The sequence below is a fragment of the Acipenser ruthenus genome, chromosome 20, assembly GCF_902713425.1.
Source record: "Acipenser ruthenus chromosome 20, fAciRut3.2 maternal haplotype, whole genome shotgun sequence".
In the NCBI taxonomy this organism is placed as follows: domain Eukaryota; kingdom Metazoa; phylum Chordata; class Actinopteri; order Acipenseriformes; family Acipenseridae; genus Acipenser; species Acipenser ruthenus.
In genome coordinates this window covers 17,271,241-17,283,471 of record NC_081208.1, presented here as the reverse complement: position 1 = coordinate 17,283,471, position 12,231 = coordinate 17,271,241, and the positions used below count along the sequence as shown (strand labels likewise).

At 41.1% G+C, this 12,231-nt stretch overlaps 1 protein-coding gene across 1 annotated transcript; it reads right to left on the bottom strand.

Annotated features, from left to right (window-relative positions):
- Nucleotides 1–234: 234 nt before the first annotated feature.
- Nucleotides 235–11,320, bottom strand: casp2 (caspase 2, apoptosis-related cysteine peptidase). Its single transcript, XM_034041980.3, has 11 exons — nucleotides 10,944–11,320; nucleotides 8,990–9,140; nucleotides 8,364–8,513; nucleotides 7,805–7,880; nucleotides 7,242–7,336; nucleotides 6,211–6,390; nucleotides 4,699–4,827; nucleotides 4,377–4,467; nucleotides 2,903–3,052; nucleotides 2,166–2,275; nucleotides 235–741 (listed from the first exon to the last, which is right to left on the bottom strand). Exons 2-11 carry the CDS (start codon nucleotides 9,137–9,139, stop codon nucleotides 607–609), a joined length of 1,266 nt encoding a protein of 421 aa, XP_033897871.1. The 5' UTR covers nucleotide 9,140; nucleotides 10,944–11,320; the 3' UTR covers nucleotides 235–606.
- Nucleotides 11,321–12,231: the final 911 nt, after the last annotated feature.

The window sequence follows — 12,231 nt, the reverse complement described above, 5'->3', positions numbered from 1 at the left end:
AAACTCATTTTAACATGCACGGCAAATGCTGGTGTTTGGAAAATTATGTTTTGAAATTAAAAATCAAAAGGAATGATAAAAGACTTCAGATAAAATTACTTACACCCAGAAATGTTAATTAATAAAAAATAATCCCTCATATATTTTGAGTTTTATGGCTAGTTCCCCCTAACTATACATATTAAAATAAAAAACAGTATTTATCTGTGTGTCTGCATGTGTCTCTTCACTGTGTCTGTCTTTCACTGTGTCTGTGTGCATCTCTCACTGTGTTTGTGTGTCTCACTGTGTCTGTGTGCATCTCTCACTGTGTCTGTGTGTCTCACTGTGTCTGTGTACATCTCACAGTGTCTGTGTGTCTCACTGTGTCTGTGTGCATCTCTCACTGTGTCTGCGTGTATGTCTGACTGCGTGTTTGTGAGTGTGTGTTTCTCACTGTGTCTGTGTCTTTTACTGTGTCTGTGTCTCTCACTGGGTCTGTGTGCATCTCACTGTCTGTGTGTCTCACTGTGTCTGTGTGCATCTCTCACTGTGTTTGTATGTCTGACTGCGTGTTTGTGAGTGTGTGTCTCTCTTTGTGTCTCTGTGGGTCTGTGTGTGTGTGTTTTAGAGGCTTGGCTGATATCCTGGGAATAGGTATAGGTCTTTGTCGAGCGAGCTGCGGTACTCAGACATTTCTTTGCAGCGGTGGAACTCTGTCCCAGGTGCAAAACCTTCCCTCTGTTTGATCAGGGAGTTCACCTGGCAAAACAAACAAGACCTGTGAGGAGGAGAGTCAGAGACAGGGGAGCACAGACACATGCAGGCAGGGTGCTGAGAGACCAACAGGGGAGCACAGACACACAGTCAGGGTGCTGAGAGACCAACAGGGGAGCACAGACACACAGTCAGGGTGCTGAGAGACCAACAGGGGAGCACAGACACACGCAGGCAGGGTGCTGACAGACCAACAGGGGAGCACAGACACACACAATCAGGGTGCTGAGAGGTCACAGACAGACGCAGGCAGGGTGCTGAGAGATCACAGACACACAAAGGCAGTGTGCTGAGAGAGGCTGCCACCCTTCTGCTTTCTATCACATACATATACAATATATATTACAGAAGTCACGTCCCCATTGGAACCTATCAGCAACAGCAACACTCATAATGTCGCTGAGAGTGTAGATTTCAAACTCAAAATGTCAATGACAAAGCATTCAAAACGTTCAGACAACAAGTTTCAGAATAAATTAATATCTGGGTTTCGTCCATTTTTTATTTAGATTAAATGCCTTAGAATCTGTTTCTAAGTGTTGGGTGGCTCCCTCTAATCAAGTTGAGAGGATGTGCTTTCTCTTGCATTCTTTGTATGACAGACACAACAAAGAGTGCAAGAGAATGAAATACACATCTGCAATGTCTTTGTATCAGATAGCTTATATTAGATGGGAATGACTCAAGGTCAGAGCGCATTGGCAGAAAGCAGGTAGATATTAGCTTGTATCATACTGCACCCATTTTTTTTTTTAACCTGACACTTAATTATCCCAGGTAACCTGTCCTCGGTTTAGCGAGGGACTATTGTATTTTACATTTGTATAACCAGAGGAATCTAAATGAGCAAACACCACTATAATTGCAAATATCCCAATTTTTTATCCTGCAATTATCATTTCAGAGATTTTCAATATTGTCCCAACCCTAATCACTAACAAACTTGTACTTGTTTATTTTCTGAATCGAATCCCTCTGTCCCAACACAGAGTTACATCAAGGTAGGCAGGTACATTAAGAGTTATATTGATTATCCTAACTTCGACTTTGGGTATGATGAAGGCATTAGTCAAAGCGTCTGTTTTCATACATTGTGCCTTCATCAGCATAACTTAATGCCTTATTTTCAAAGGGTTTACTCTCATCTTTAATTAACTCCTCTATTTACGAAAATTAAAAACGCCTTTTAGTTTTACAAAACTAGACCCAAACTACTAAGTTGTATATTTCAAGATCTCTTAAGCACTCTCAGTGTATTTTGTGTCTCATTTTGTAACGCTAATACTTATTCTTTCTCCTTTCAAAGAAATAGGAGTTAATTAAAGAAGGGAGGAAACACTTTGACAATAAGGCCCTTGTTTCTTGTAAGTGTTGGCTGAGAGCCTGCGACGGTGCATCTCCCTCCTCACCTTGACCAGCATGTCGGCTACATGCTTGTCCTTGGCGTTGTGATAGAAAACCTCACTGACCGCTTGAATGAACCAAGAGCCTCGTTTTGTGTTGCGCAGAGCTGCCGTGCCTGAGAAGAGAAGAGAAAGCAGTCAGGAGCTGAAGTCTGGATGATACACATCAAGGACAATTCAAGATCGCACGATACCCTTATAAAAGAGTTTACAACTGTATTTTTCCACGGTATTGTTGCAGTTTTGTTACTTTTGACACCATTTTTTTGTTTTCTCAATGTGCATTCACACCCCATTCAAACATAAGATAACTGAATTTGTAAAGGACAGTGCATGTTGCCACAGCCTAACTGTGAACTAACCAAATTAGCAAAATAACAAGGGAGAGAAGGTCGTTCCTAAACTACCGACAGAAACTCACACAGCAGGGATGGAACTAACACTCCCATTGCACAGCAGTTTGTTCCATTCCTGGTTTTGCTTTGAGTTTAATAAAACACACCTGAGCTTATTACCTATACACTGGGGCTAATCAAGCTCATAGTAAAACCTGGAATGGGTGAAAGTGCTATGTAATAGGAGTTTTATTTCTATCCCTGTACACAAAGATGCGCTCGGTCAGATGGTTTAAGGTGGAAACTAACGCCACTGTGTCCGCACTGTGGAGGCAGCATCCCTTTATAATCTATGGCTCGTCAGAGCCCACATGGCGGCCAGGGGCCCCAGTTTCCCAGCCCGGGTACCTTTGAGGGAGGCGTATCCACAGATCATGTCGGACTGGGTGGGCAGCCTCACTTTCAGATCCTTCTCCTTCCTAGCATCCCTCTGCTCGCAGCCCGGAGATTCGGACTGGTCCGGCCCGTCCCGCTGGTCCACTCCAGAGTCCGTCTCGTCTGAAATCAAACAGCGTGCTTCAGAGTGGCTGCGGCTCACACAATAATCCCAGAAAACATACCTCTTCCGTTCGCTACATCAGGTCTCAAAATTACAGTTTTGAAAGAAACACATGCTGTAGCTAACACGTTTTTAAATTATTATTATTATTATTTGGTGCAACACTTGGGTTAAAGAAATCTGTTTGCTTGAAACCATGCTGTCAGACAGTGCCACACTTGTTGGCCATTTCCACTGTCCCCATGCCAAGGATTGAAATAGAATTGCAGAACAGTTTCCCCCATTCCAGGCTTAAATACCAGCCTGATTAGCCACAGTGTGCATAGCTAATAACAAACTCACATTTGTCTTATTATAAAACCAGAAATGGATCAAACTGCTGTGCAATAGGAGTCATGTTTTCATACTTTAATTTTTTTAAACCAATCAGCTGCTTCTGCTATTGACTGACATTATGTGCAACTGGGAATATGGCTATGCTAAAGAGAGGGGAGTGGGAGGACTGTGCTGGAGGCAAATGACAGTATGCATCCCCCCAGCACTGTGGCCACTGACCGGCTCCCTCTGAACTGAGACCCTGCTCGCCCTTCTGCTGTTCCAGCCTGTGAGTCAGTAGAGAAGAAGAAGAGCTCTTCTGGAAGAGTCAGGAAAGGCTGCCTTATTTTATTCACTGATGCAGAAGAAATGTTAAACCGCAACAGTGGACATCGATGAGTGGAATAAAACAAGTCTGGTGTACTGACTAGCATAAACAACGTTTAAAAACAGACACAGCTGCTTCCACAGATCCCTATTACCACTACTCTCAAATAACACTAGAAAGTCCAATAAGATTAGTGCCAATTGGGGGCTGTGAAACCAGCTGCTATAAAGTATGCAAGTTTACTAAAGAGAACTAAGAATTTAAGGCATAAATACCTTTTAAAGAACGCACTTATAACTGAAAGGTATTTCTAATGTAATTTTAGAGAAGAAAGCAAATGCTAACCCTTTCGATTTTTTTGTCTACCAAACTTTTATTTGGTTAAAAAGTAACTCCGGGAATCGTCAAATCGTCTCTGCTCAGGTCAGATTAGCACCAAATGCACAACAACACTGAATCATGCCGGCAGCCCATCTTGTATTGTGGATGCCTATCGTATCATGACCTGAATATCGTGATGCGTATCGTATCGAGACGTTGGTGTATCGGTACACCCCTAGAGCGGAAGTTCAGGTGGGCATATTTCAGTGAACAGAAAAACCTGGAATGGCTCAAACTGCTCTGCAATAGGAGTCCATCCCTACAGACAAACAGAAAGACAGACCGGCTCAGTCACTCACCTCCCCGACAGGCTTGGATAAAGAACACTTTGGGTTTGTTCTGCAGGTTGGGGCAGCTGCTGTTATCAAAAAACTGAAAGATTTCATCCAGCTGAAATATACAGACAAAGAGAAATCAGCTAATCAAAATAAATAAATACATAATGAGACTGAAGATTAACCCTTTTCGCTCCCACAAACAAATAAAAAGCCTTCAAAGACTTGCTGAAATCATTATGCTCCTAGATTTTGGAATGAGTGGGAGTTCTGGGGGGCTGCTTTGTTAAACCAATCTGCAACTGCTCATGTTTTCTTCTTTTCCTTGCCTCCTCCTCCTCCTCACCTGCACCAGCTTCCCATCAACTCCGTACACGGCCCCCTCCACTCCGTGTGACAGCACAGCCACCACACAGGCATCAGCCAGTCGGTGCTCCTCCAGCCGGGAAAACTGTTCGAGCTCCGCCCTCATCTCCTGCAGGACCAATCGAGAGCATCGACACAGGGACTGAGTGACAAGGGACGCTTGGCAAGCTACAGAAATATCAGCCAGAACTGTGCAGGTACCATGAGGGACAGGGTCAATCGGACATACTAACTTATTATAAATCACATTTCAATTACAAGAAATAAACACAATGCAACACTAATGCTGTTACCCATGCATTTAACATGTGTCAGTCAGTAGTCTTCACTTATTGCAAACTAAGATGCGCAGGAAAGTTCCATATGCTGTTTGATTGGGTGAGAGTGGCTTTGTGATTTACAATAGTGCTGCACAAACCGATTATTCAATTATTGGTAAGGCTGTATTTTTTTCACGGTTATTGTGGATTTGATATTTACAAATTGTTGTAATACGTAGTTCCTAGTGAAAATTCCCATTTCTGAAAGAATAGTGTAAATACAGAAGTTTAACACTTAAAAATAAATACAGCAAATGTTTGCCTTATTAACACACGGCCAGTCACACTGCATTTAGGAACCTGGCAGCCAGTTTAGTTTGCTTCTGGTAAATGATTTAACACATTGCATAGAGCTGCCCAATCTATTTAAAATGTCTTCAATGAAAAAGACAACAGCTGCATCAAAGTATTTAAAAAAATATTTGTGCTAAAGATCGCTGTGTCCAGTACAAGAAGGGGACATTTCACGTGTCTGTTGTTATTTATACATTTATTAATGTTTTTATTTTGTTTAATAATACACCGATGGTGAAACCAGAATGTCTTAAAAGGTGAACATAAAAAACAAAATATTCTACAATTTACCATTTACTGTTCTTCAAGTAAGCATTTCAATATTTTGAAACATTTGTTGTATAATAACTAGAGAAACATGTCAATATGAATGTGAAAACTCTATTCTTTTCTGCTTTAATAAATGTGATGATTAATTGTGAAATATCTTGATATACCATTTTTATCGTGGTAAAAATTCAGTCCTATTATTGTGATTGAGTTCTTTACAGAAATCAGGTGCTGACAATCAGACAAGGGTCATGTGGTGTTGATCGGGCTAATGTACCGTTCCAAGTGAAACAAGTGAAGAAACAGCTGCTTGGATTTGTGTGGATCGGTGTTCTCCACAGTCTAAGAAAAGCAGCAATCATCACAAACCCAAGCAGTTTGTTTCACTTGGAATGGTAATAATCGGTTTGTGCAGCTCTAATTTCTAATCATAAAAAGACTCTGAAAATACATTCTTTAAATAACTTGCGTTGTGAATAGGGCCCAATACTACTACTACTACTACTACTACTACTACTACTAATAATAATAATAATAATAATAATAATAATAATAATAATAATAATAATAATAATAATAATAATAATAATTAGTGTGTCTCTGGTTACCTCCGCTGTTTTGTTGGTGAGCACTTTGACACGGAAGTCTAAGGCTGAGAAGAGGTTTGTCAGGGTGATCTCATCGACCTCCCCCCCGCTCCGAAAATCCAGGTCATGGGTTGTGGGGTCAAACTGGACGTTACTGACCACCAGAGCCAGGCCACGAGGGCTCGACAGCATGCGATAGGACTGAAGAGAGAGAATTACATTGTTGAAGTAGGGTGAGGAACTGAGAGGGGAGAGAGAATTACACTGCAAACTGGAGAGAGAGAGAGAGAGAGAGAGAGAGAGAGAGAGAGAGAGAGAGAGAGAGAGAGAGAGAGAGAGAGAGAGAGAGAGAAGCAAAAGGGGGACATTCGCATCCCGTTCAAAAAACATAAGGTCATTGAATGTGGGTTCATTTTATATCACTACACATAAATAAATGGTGGCAAAACAACAAAGATCACTTTCCAAAAGTAGCCTGCTTGGCCAGAAGCATCTTGGCCAGAAAACTCCCAGACAACGGAGCTGTAAACAAGCTGTTTAAAAGCAAAGAATGTGTAGGCTATCCTGTTTCTAAACAACAACTAAATATAAGAAATGGACACTGAGACACAGGACTGGTTTATGTTTTGTAAATAGGTTATGTTGTTGTTGCTGTTACTTGTTTAATTAGTCAATTGATTATTTTTGTGCTTTTATGCACAATATGATGTCATTTATTTGATGTAATAGTTTTCAATAATTTAGTTGCTATTCAGTATATTATCAGTAGCTCTAAATGTGCTACTTTTTTTAAGGACATCGATGCATTGGCTGTTTTGGAAAATAATGCATTGATGGTAAAGGAGGCATTGTACCAACCTTATGAAACACAGTTACATTATGAAGTGGAGAGAGTGAGGAAGCATGCTGTAGGAAAGAGGGAAGAGAGAGGGGGAGGGATGACTACAGCAGAGTGGAGAGAGGCAGGGTAGACAAGAGAGAGGATAACACACATCAAATCGCATTCCACACTAAAGACAGCCAGGTACACAGACACACAGATCCCTCCCTACCTGTTCATGATGCTTCATGTAGAACTCAGGTGTGCAGGACAGGACGGTCGGACACAGGGGCCCGTCGCCTCCATCCAGACTCAACTCCATGGACTCTGAGGAGACACACAGTGACGCAGCAGCACATTAGATCAGTGGCAGGATCTGTGTGTGAAAGCGTGTGCATCTGTTTGTCTGTTTCCCTCTCTATCAGTGTGTGAATTGGTGCGACTTTCTTTCTGTCGTCTGTGTGTGTGTTGGCGTTTGTCTATCTGTGTGTGTATGTGTGAGACTGTGTGTGTGAGACAGTGGGTGTCTTTCTGTGTGTGTGTGTTTGACTGTCAGTGTCTATCTGTGTGAGTGGGTGCATCTGTGTGACAGTATGTGTCACAGTCTGTTAGTGTGTGTGTGTGTGTGTGTGTGTATGAGAGTGAGTGTACTTGTCTGTCCATGTCATGTGTGTCTCAGTGTCTCTGTGAGTATGTGTGTGTGTCGCAGTGTGTCTGTGAGTATGTTTGTGTGTGTGTGTCTCAGTGTGTGTGTGGGTATGTGTGTGTCTCAGTCTTTCGGTCTGTATTTCTCACCATGTCTGCGGGGTCTTTTTGGTTTGACTCCCTCAGTTTCCTGTATGGGGCAGGACAGTATAGTATCCACACTGCTCTGAAAACACAAAACAAACACAGATCTCATTACTGCATTAGTTCAGTCATTGCCAATGAATAATGAATAACTGGACTAAGGATTTTACACTAGTATTTTACACTAGTTAATTCAGTGGGAATTAGCATACTGTCAATTAATCATCCATAACTATTAAGTGCTAAAGTTAGACATACCAAAAGAAACGTAATAAGTTCAATCTTTCAAAGCATTTACTCCATTCTTTTAATTAACTCATTTTTTTTAAAGAACAAATCATTTTAATGTAACAAAACGAAAAACAACACCCCCTGAGGGTGCTAAGAGATCTTGAAATATAGTTTTTGTAAAACTAACAGGTGTTTTACCGTTTTCAAAAAGCAGGAGTTAATTAAAGACTAGAGTAAACACTTTAAATATGGCCCTTCTTGTCTAAATGTGTGTCACTCCACTAGGATAGGTTTCCTTTGTTATTTCCAGGGCAGCCCGCCCCTCGTGCCTCACCTCTCTTGCGATGTTCTGCCGGAGCAGTTTCTCTAGGTGCTCCTGCTTAGTCTCCCGGAGTGCTGCACAGAATTCCTCGAAGGCCCGCGGGCCACGCTTCGGGAGCAGAAACAGGAACTCCACGTTCTGACTGAAGGAACCCACCTTGGACTGGGAAACAGAGCAGTGCAGAGAAAAAACTTTTAAAAATAAACAGTGCAAGTGAAAACATACTGTCTTCATTCACCTGAGTTCAACATGAAACACCCTTGACAGGCAGGGATGTGTCTGTTTGTCTCTATCAGTCAGCCTTAGAGTGTGTGACAGTCTCAAAGCCGGCTTAAAAGTAGCTTATGTAAACGGGGTAGCAGAGTCTAAGAAAAACAGCAATCTACACAAACCCAAGCAGTTGTTTCTTCACTTGTTTCACTCTGAATGGTAAATTAGCCCAACCTGATTTCTGTGGAGCGCTCAATCGGAATAATAAAATATAGGTTTGTGCAGATTTAGCTGCTTGCTTCTTGCTTTTGAATAACAAAGGGTTCTTAATGCATTGATTATTTTTGGTAACCAGTCCGATACTGGATAGGAATTTTGTTTTTGATTGCGCCTCCACTTAAGACACAGTATAAGAAGGAGCTCATTACCATGACTGTCTCCACCATGTTGTCTGTCAGGATATCTGCCGCCAGCAGGTACTGAAGCAGCTCTCCTAGAATCAGCTGCTTCGCCAGGGAAACTCGGTGCCTCCTCAGCACCTCCTGATGGCTCTTCAGCATACCACTGCCTCCCAGCATCCTGGACACAAAACACAATCAAAGAATCACATGAGCCACTTAGAATTCAGGTCTGGATTCTTTTTGGGCTAAAAGATCTTGTGCTATCAAATACGTAAAATACATTTTCTCACCTCTTACTAGCAACTTTATTCTGAGCTGTTTTGAAGCAGTGTTAACCAAGGATTTAAAATGCATTTCTGTGAAACAGTCTGCCTTTAACACTGGAGTCAATGGGGGGGGGAACAGCCTGGATTTAACATTGGGGTCTATGGAGGGAAACAGTCTGACTTTAACATTGGGGTCTATGAGGGGAAACAGCCTGGCTTTAACAATGGGGTCTATGGGGGAAACAGCCTGGCTTTAACATTGGGGTCTATGAGGGGAAACAGTGTGGCTTTAACATTGGGGTCTATGAGGGGAAACAGTCTGAATTTAACATTGGGGTCTATGGAGGGAAACAGACTGGCTTTAACATTGGGGTCTGTGGACGGAAACAGCCTGGCTTTAACATTGGGATCTAAGCGGAGAAACAGCCTGGCTTTAACATTGGGGTCTACGGTGGGGAAACAGACTAACGTTGAAGATGTCATCAGGCGATAACATACAAGTTTTTTTTTGTTTTTTTGTACACAAGTTAGTGCAGCAAGAACCGATTACTCAGATTGAGCTCTCCACAGAAATCAGGTGCTGACAATCAGATGAGGATCACTGCTGTTCATCGGGCTAATGTACCATTTGAGGCGAGTGAAGAAACAGCTGCTTGGGTTTGTATGGATTGCTGTTCTCCAGTCTTAAGAAAAGCAGCGATCAGCACAAACCCAAGCAGCTGTTTCTTCACTTGTTCCACTGTGAATGGTTAATTAGCTCATTCGACAGCAATGACCTCACCTGTGGAGAGCTTGATCTGAATAATTGTGCAGATCTAATAGGTATGTGAGAACAGAATAAGCTGAAATAATGGTATCCATTGAGGTCATCGTTAAAGCTCAGATCCAGTTATCACTGTGACTTATCAATTGACAGAAATTATATATATATATATATATATATATATATATATATATATATATATATATATATGCATCGACAATGATTCAGACAGTCCCCTGAGTTTCAGTCTCCATAGTCTGACATATTATACAGCAGTGGCTACAACACTGATTCAAACAGTTTCACTTAGTTTCAATGCTGTATTCACAGTTATGTTATCAGTGGCACTAAAATTATTCAGACAGTTTCAGTCTCAGTGTGTGTGAGTGTATGTATCTCTCTCTCTCTCTCTCTCTCTCTCTCTCTGTTAGTCTAATTGTTCAAAGTAAAATTATGTACCTAACCGTAATTCCTAAAAATGATAATAATACATTAATAACCTGATACTGAAGACAACAAGTCCGTTTTATAATTAAATACAATATGAACGTTAAATGGCCGACCAAACCCGGTTTTAAAAACTGACACATTGTGCCAATTAAACTAATTAGTGTCAATTGAAAGCTCTGTCAAGGTAATATAAATGCAGACTTCAGAGAGTCAAACTCTATTCCAATGGCTAGATTAAGGACAGGTAGGTTGACTAGTTCGGTGCTATCGGGTAATGCAGCAGGATGTTCTACAATGGCAATAGAAACTCGTATGCACACATTCTGAAGCAAAACCTTGTGGCAACTGTCTCAATTGTGCGTGTGTTCAACTAATTCAACAGACCACTATTCACGACATTCTTCAAGCTATGTAGTTTTTAGAAGAATAATATAAAAACAAGCAAACACAAAGACAAAACAATTTTTTTTAAAAAAACTGTGCAGTCTGTGGTTATATTTACCTGGCGTCTTTTTAGATAATTTTGCTTTCAAGCCCAACCGTCGTCGACCTTCTTTATGTAATTTCTGTCGGTCTACTTTTTGAAATTCGAATGTTAACGTCCTATCTGTGGCATGTCTTGTTTGTTTCCTCTTTGGACGTCGCTACCTACAGCTACTTATTTTCTTTGTACTGCTGAACCGAAGCATAAAATACTCCGTTTTAAAGAAATAGTATTTCCCCTTTCAATAATTCTCCGTTACTTTATGTGTTTGTTTTATTTAATTCAATTTTTATTTTTGATTTGAATGTGATATTTGTTTAAACCTCTCTTTCCTTCCCCTATCACCACAACACCCGTTCACCACTTCCGGCTAGCCACACAAAAGCCCGCGCGGAAATGGATGGTTACATTCTGAATGCAAGGGGGGGTTGTTTTTATGTTAAAATAATTCAGCGAATTCAAAAATAGTTCAGTAGATGAACTTCTGCACCCTGCTTCGAATGAGTTTGAACTGTAGAATACGGAGTTATAAGAAAAAAAAAGGAACGGGCAGCAACTGTGCATCTTTGTTTAAGTTTGAGGACTCGAGGGTTGCCACCTCCTGAAGTGTGGACCGGGACCTATATTACTGTTTCAGAGGGTTCTGTACCACACAGGAGTATAAAATGCATGTTAAGATGAACAAACAGAAAAGTGGGACTGGTGGTATTGCTAGTGCTGATAAGCGCTAAGAACACTGATTATCAACTCTGGTTAGCAGTCCTAGGCAGCTTAGGCGAGATGACACCAGAGAGGGCGCTGTTTCATAAGTTTTAGTGCTGTACAACCTTCGCCACCCCGAATTGTATTCAGCACTTGATTGAATACGCAGGCAGTGTCCCGCAATATGTAAAGTTTGACACCATTACAATGTTTAGCCTTCCTGTGTGTGCTTTATTGGACAAAAGCAGTTTGCTTACCATTTTATTTACATGCCCAAATTAGTTGCGATATATATATATATATATATATATATATATATGCTAAATAATTTCATTAACAAAAGTTAATTACCCATTTACTGGCAATGAATGCAGATTGACTGAATGGAGTATTTATTTTAATTGCACCCTAATAAAATGGGGCTCCACAATGGTGACTGCCTAGCCTAGTAAAAGATTAGAGTAGACAGGAGTGGGTTGGCACGTATAAGAGGCCTAATCCTTATCTCAGAGGCCTGAAGAAACAACTGCTGTTTGCTCATGAATCACCTGCTTCTAATACACCAGACTGTTCCCAATAAAGGTGAGATAACAGCTTAGCAATT

Coding starts and splice junctions, on each gene's coding strand:
- casp2 (XM_034041980.3), bottom strand. CDS start 9,139: ATGCTGGGAGGCAGTGGTATGCTGAAGAGCCATCAGGAGGTGCTGAGG. Junction 7,337..7,804: donor AAAAAGACCCCGCAGACATG/GTGAGAAATACA, acceptor GTGTCTCCTCAG/AGTCCATGGAGTTGAGTCTG. Junction 742..2,165: donor TAGCCGACATGCTGGTCAAG/GTGAGGAGGGAG, acceptor TTGTTTTGCCAG/GTGAACTCCCTGATCAAACA.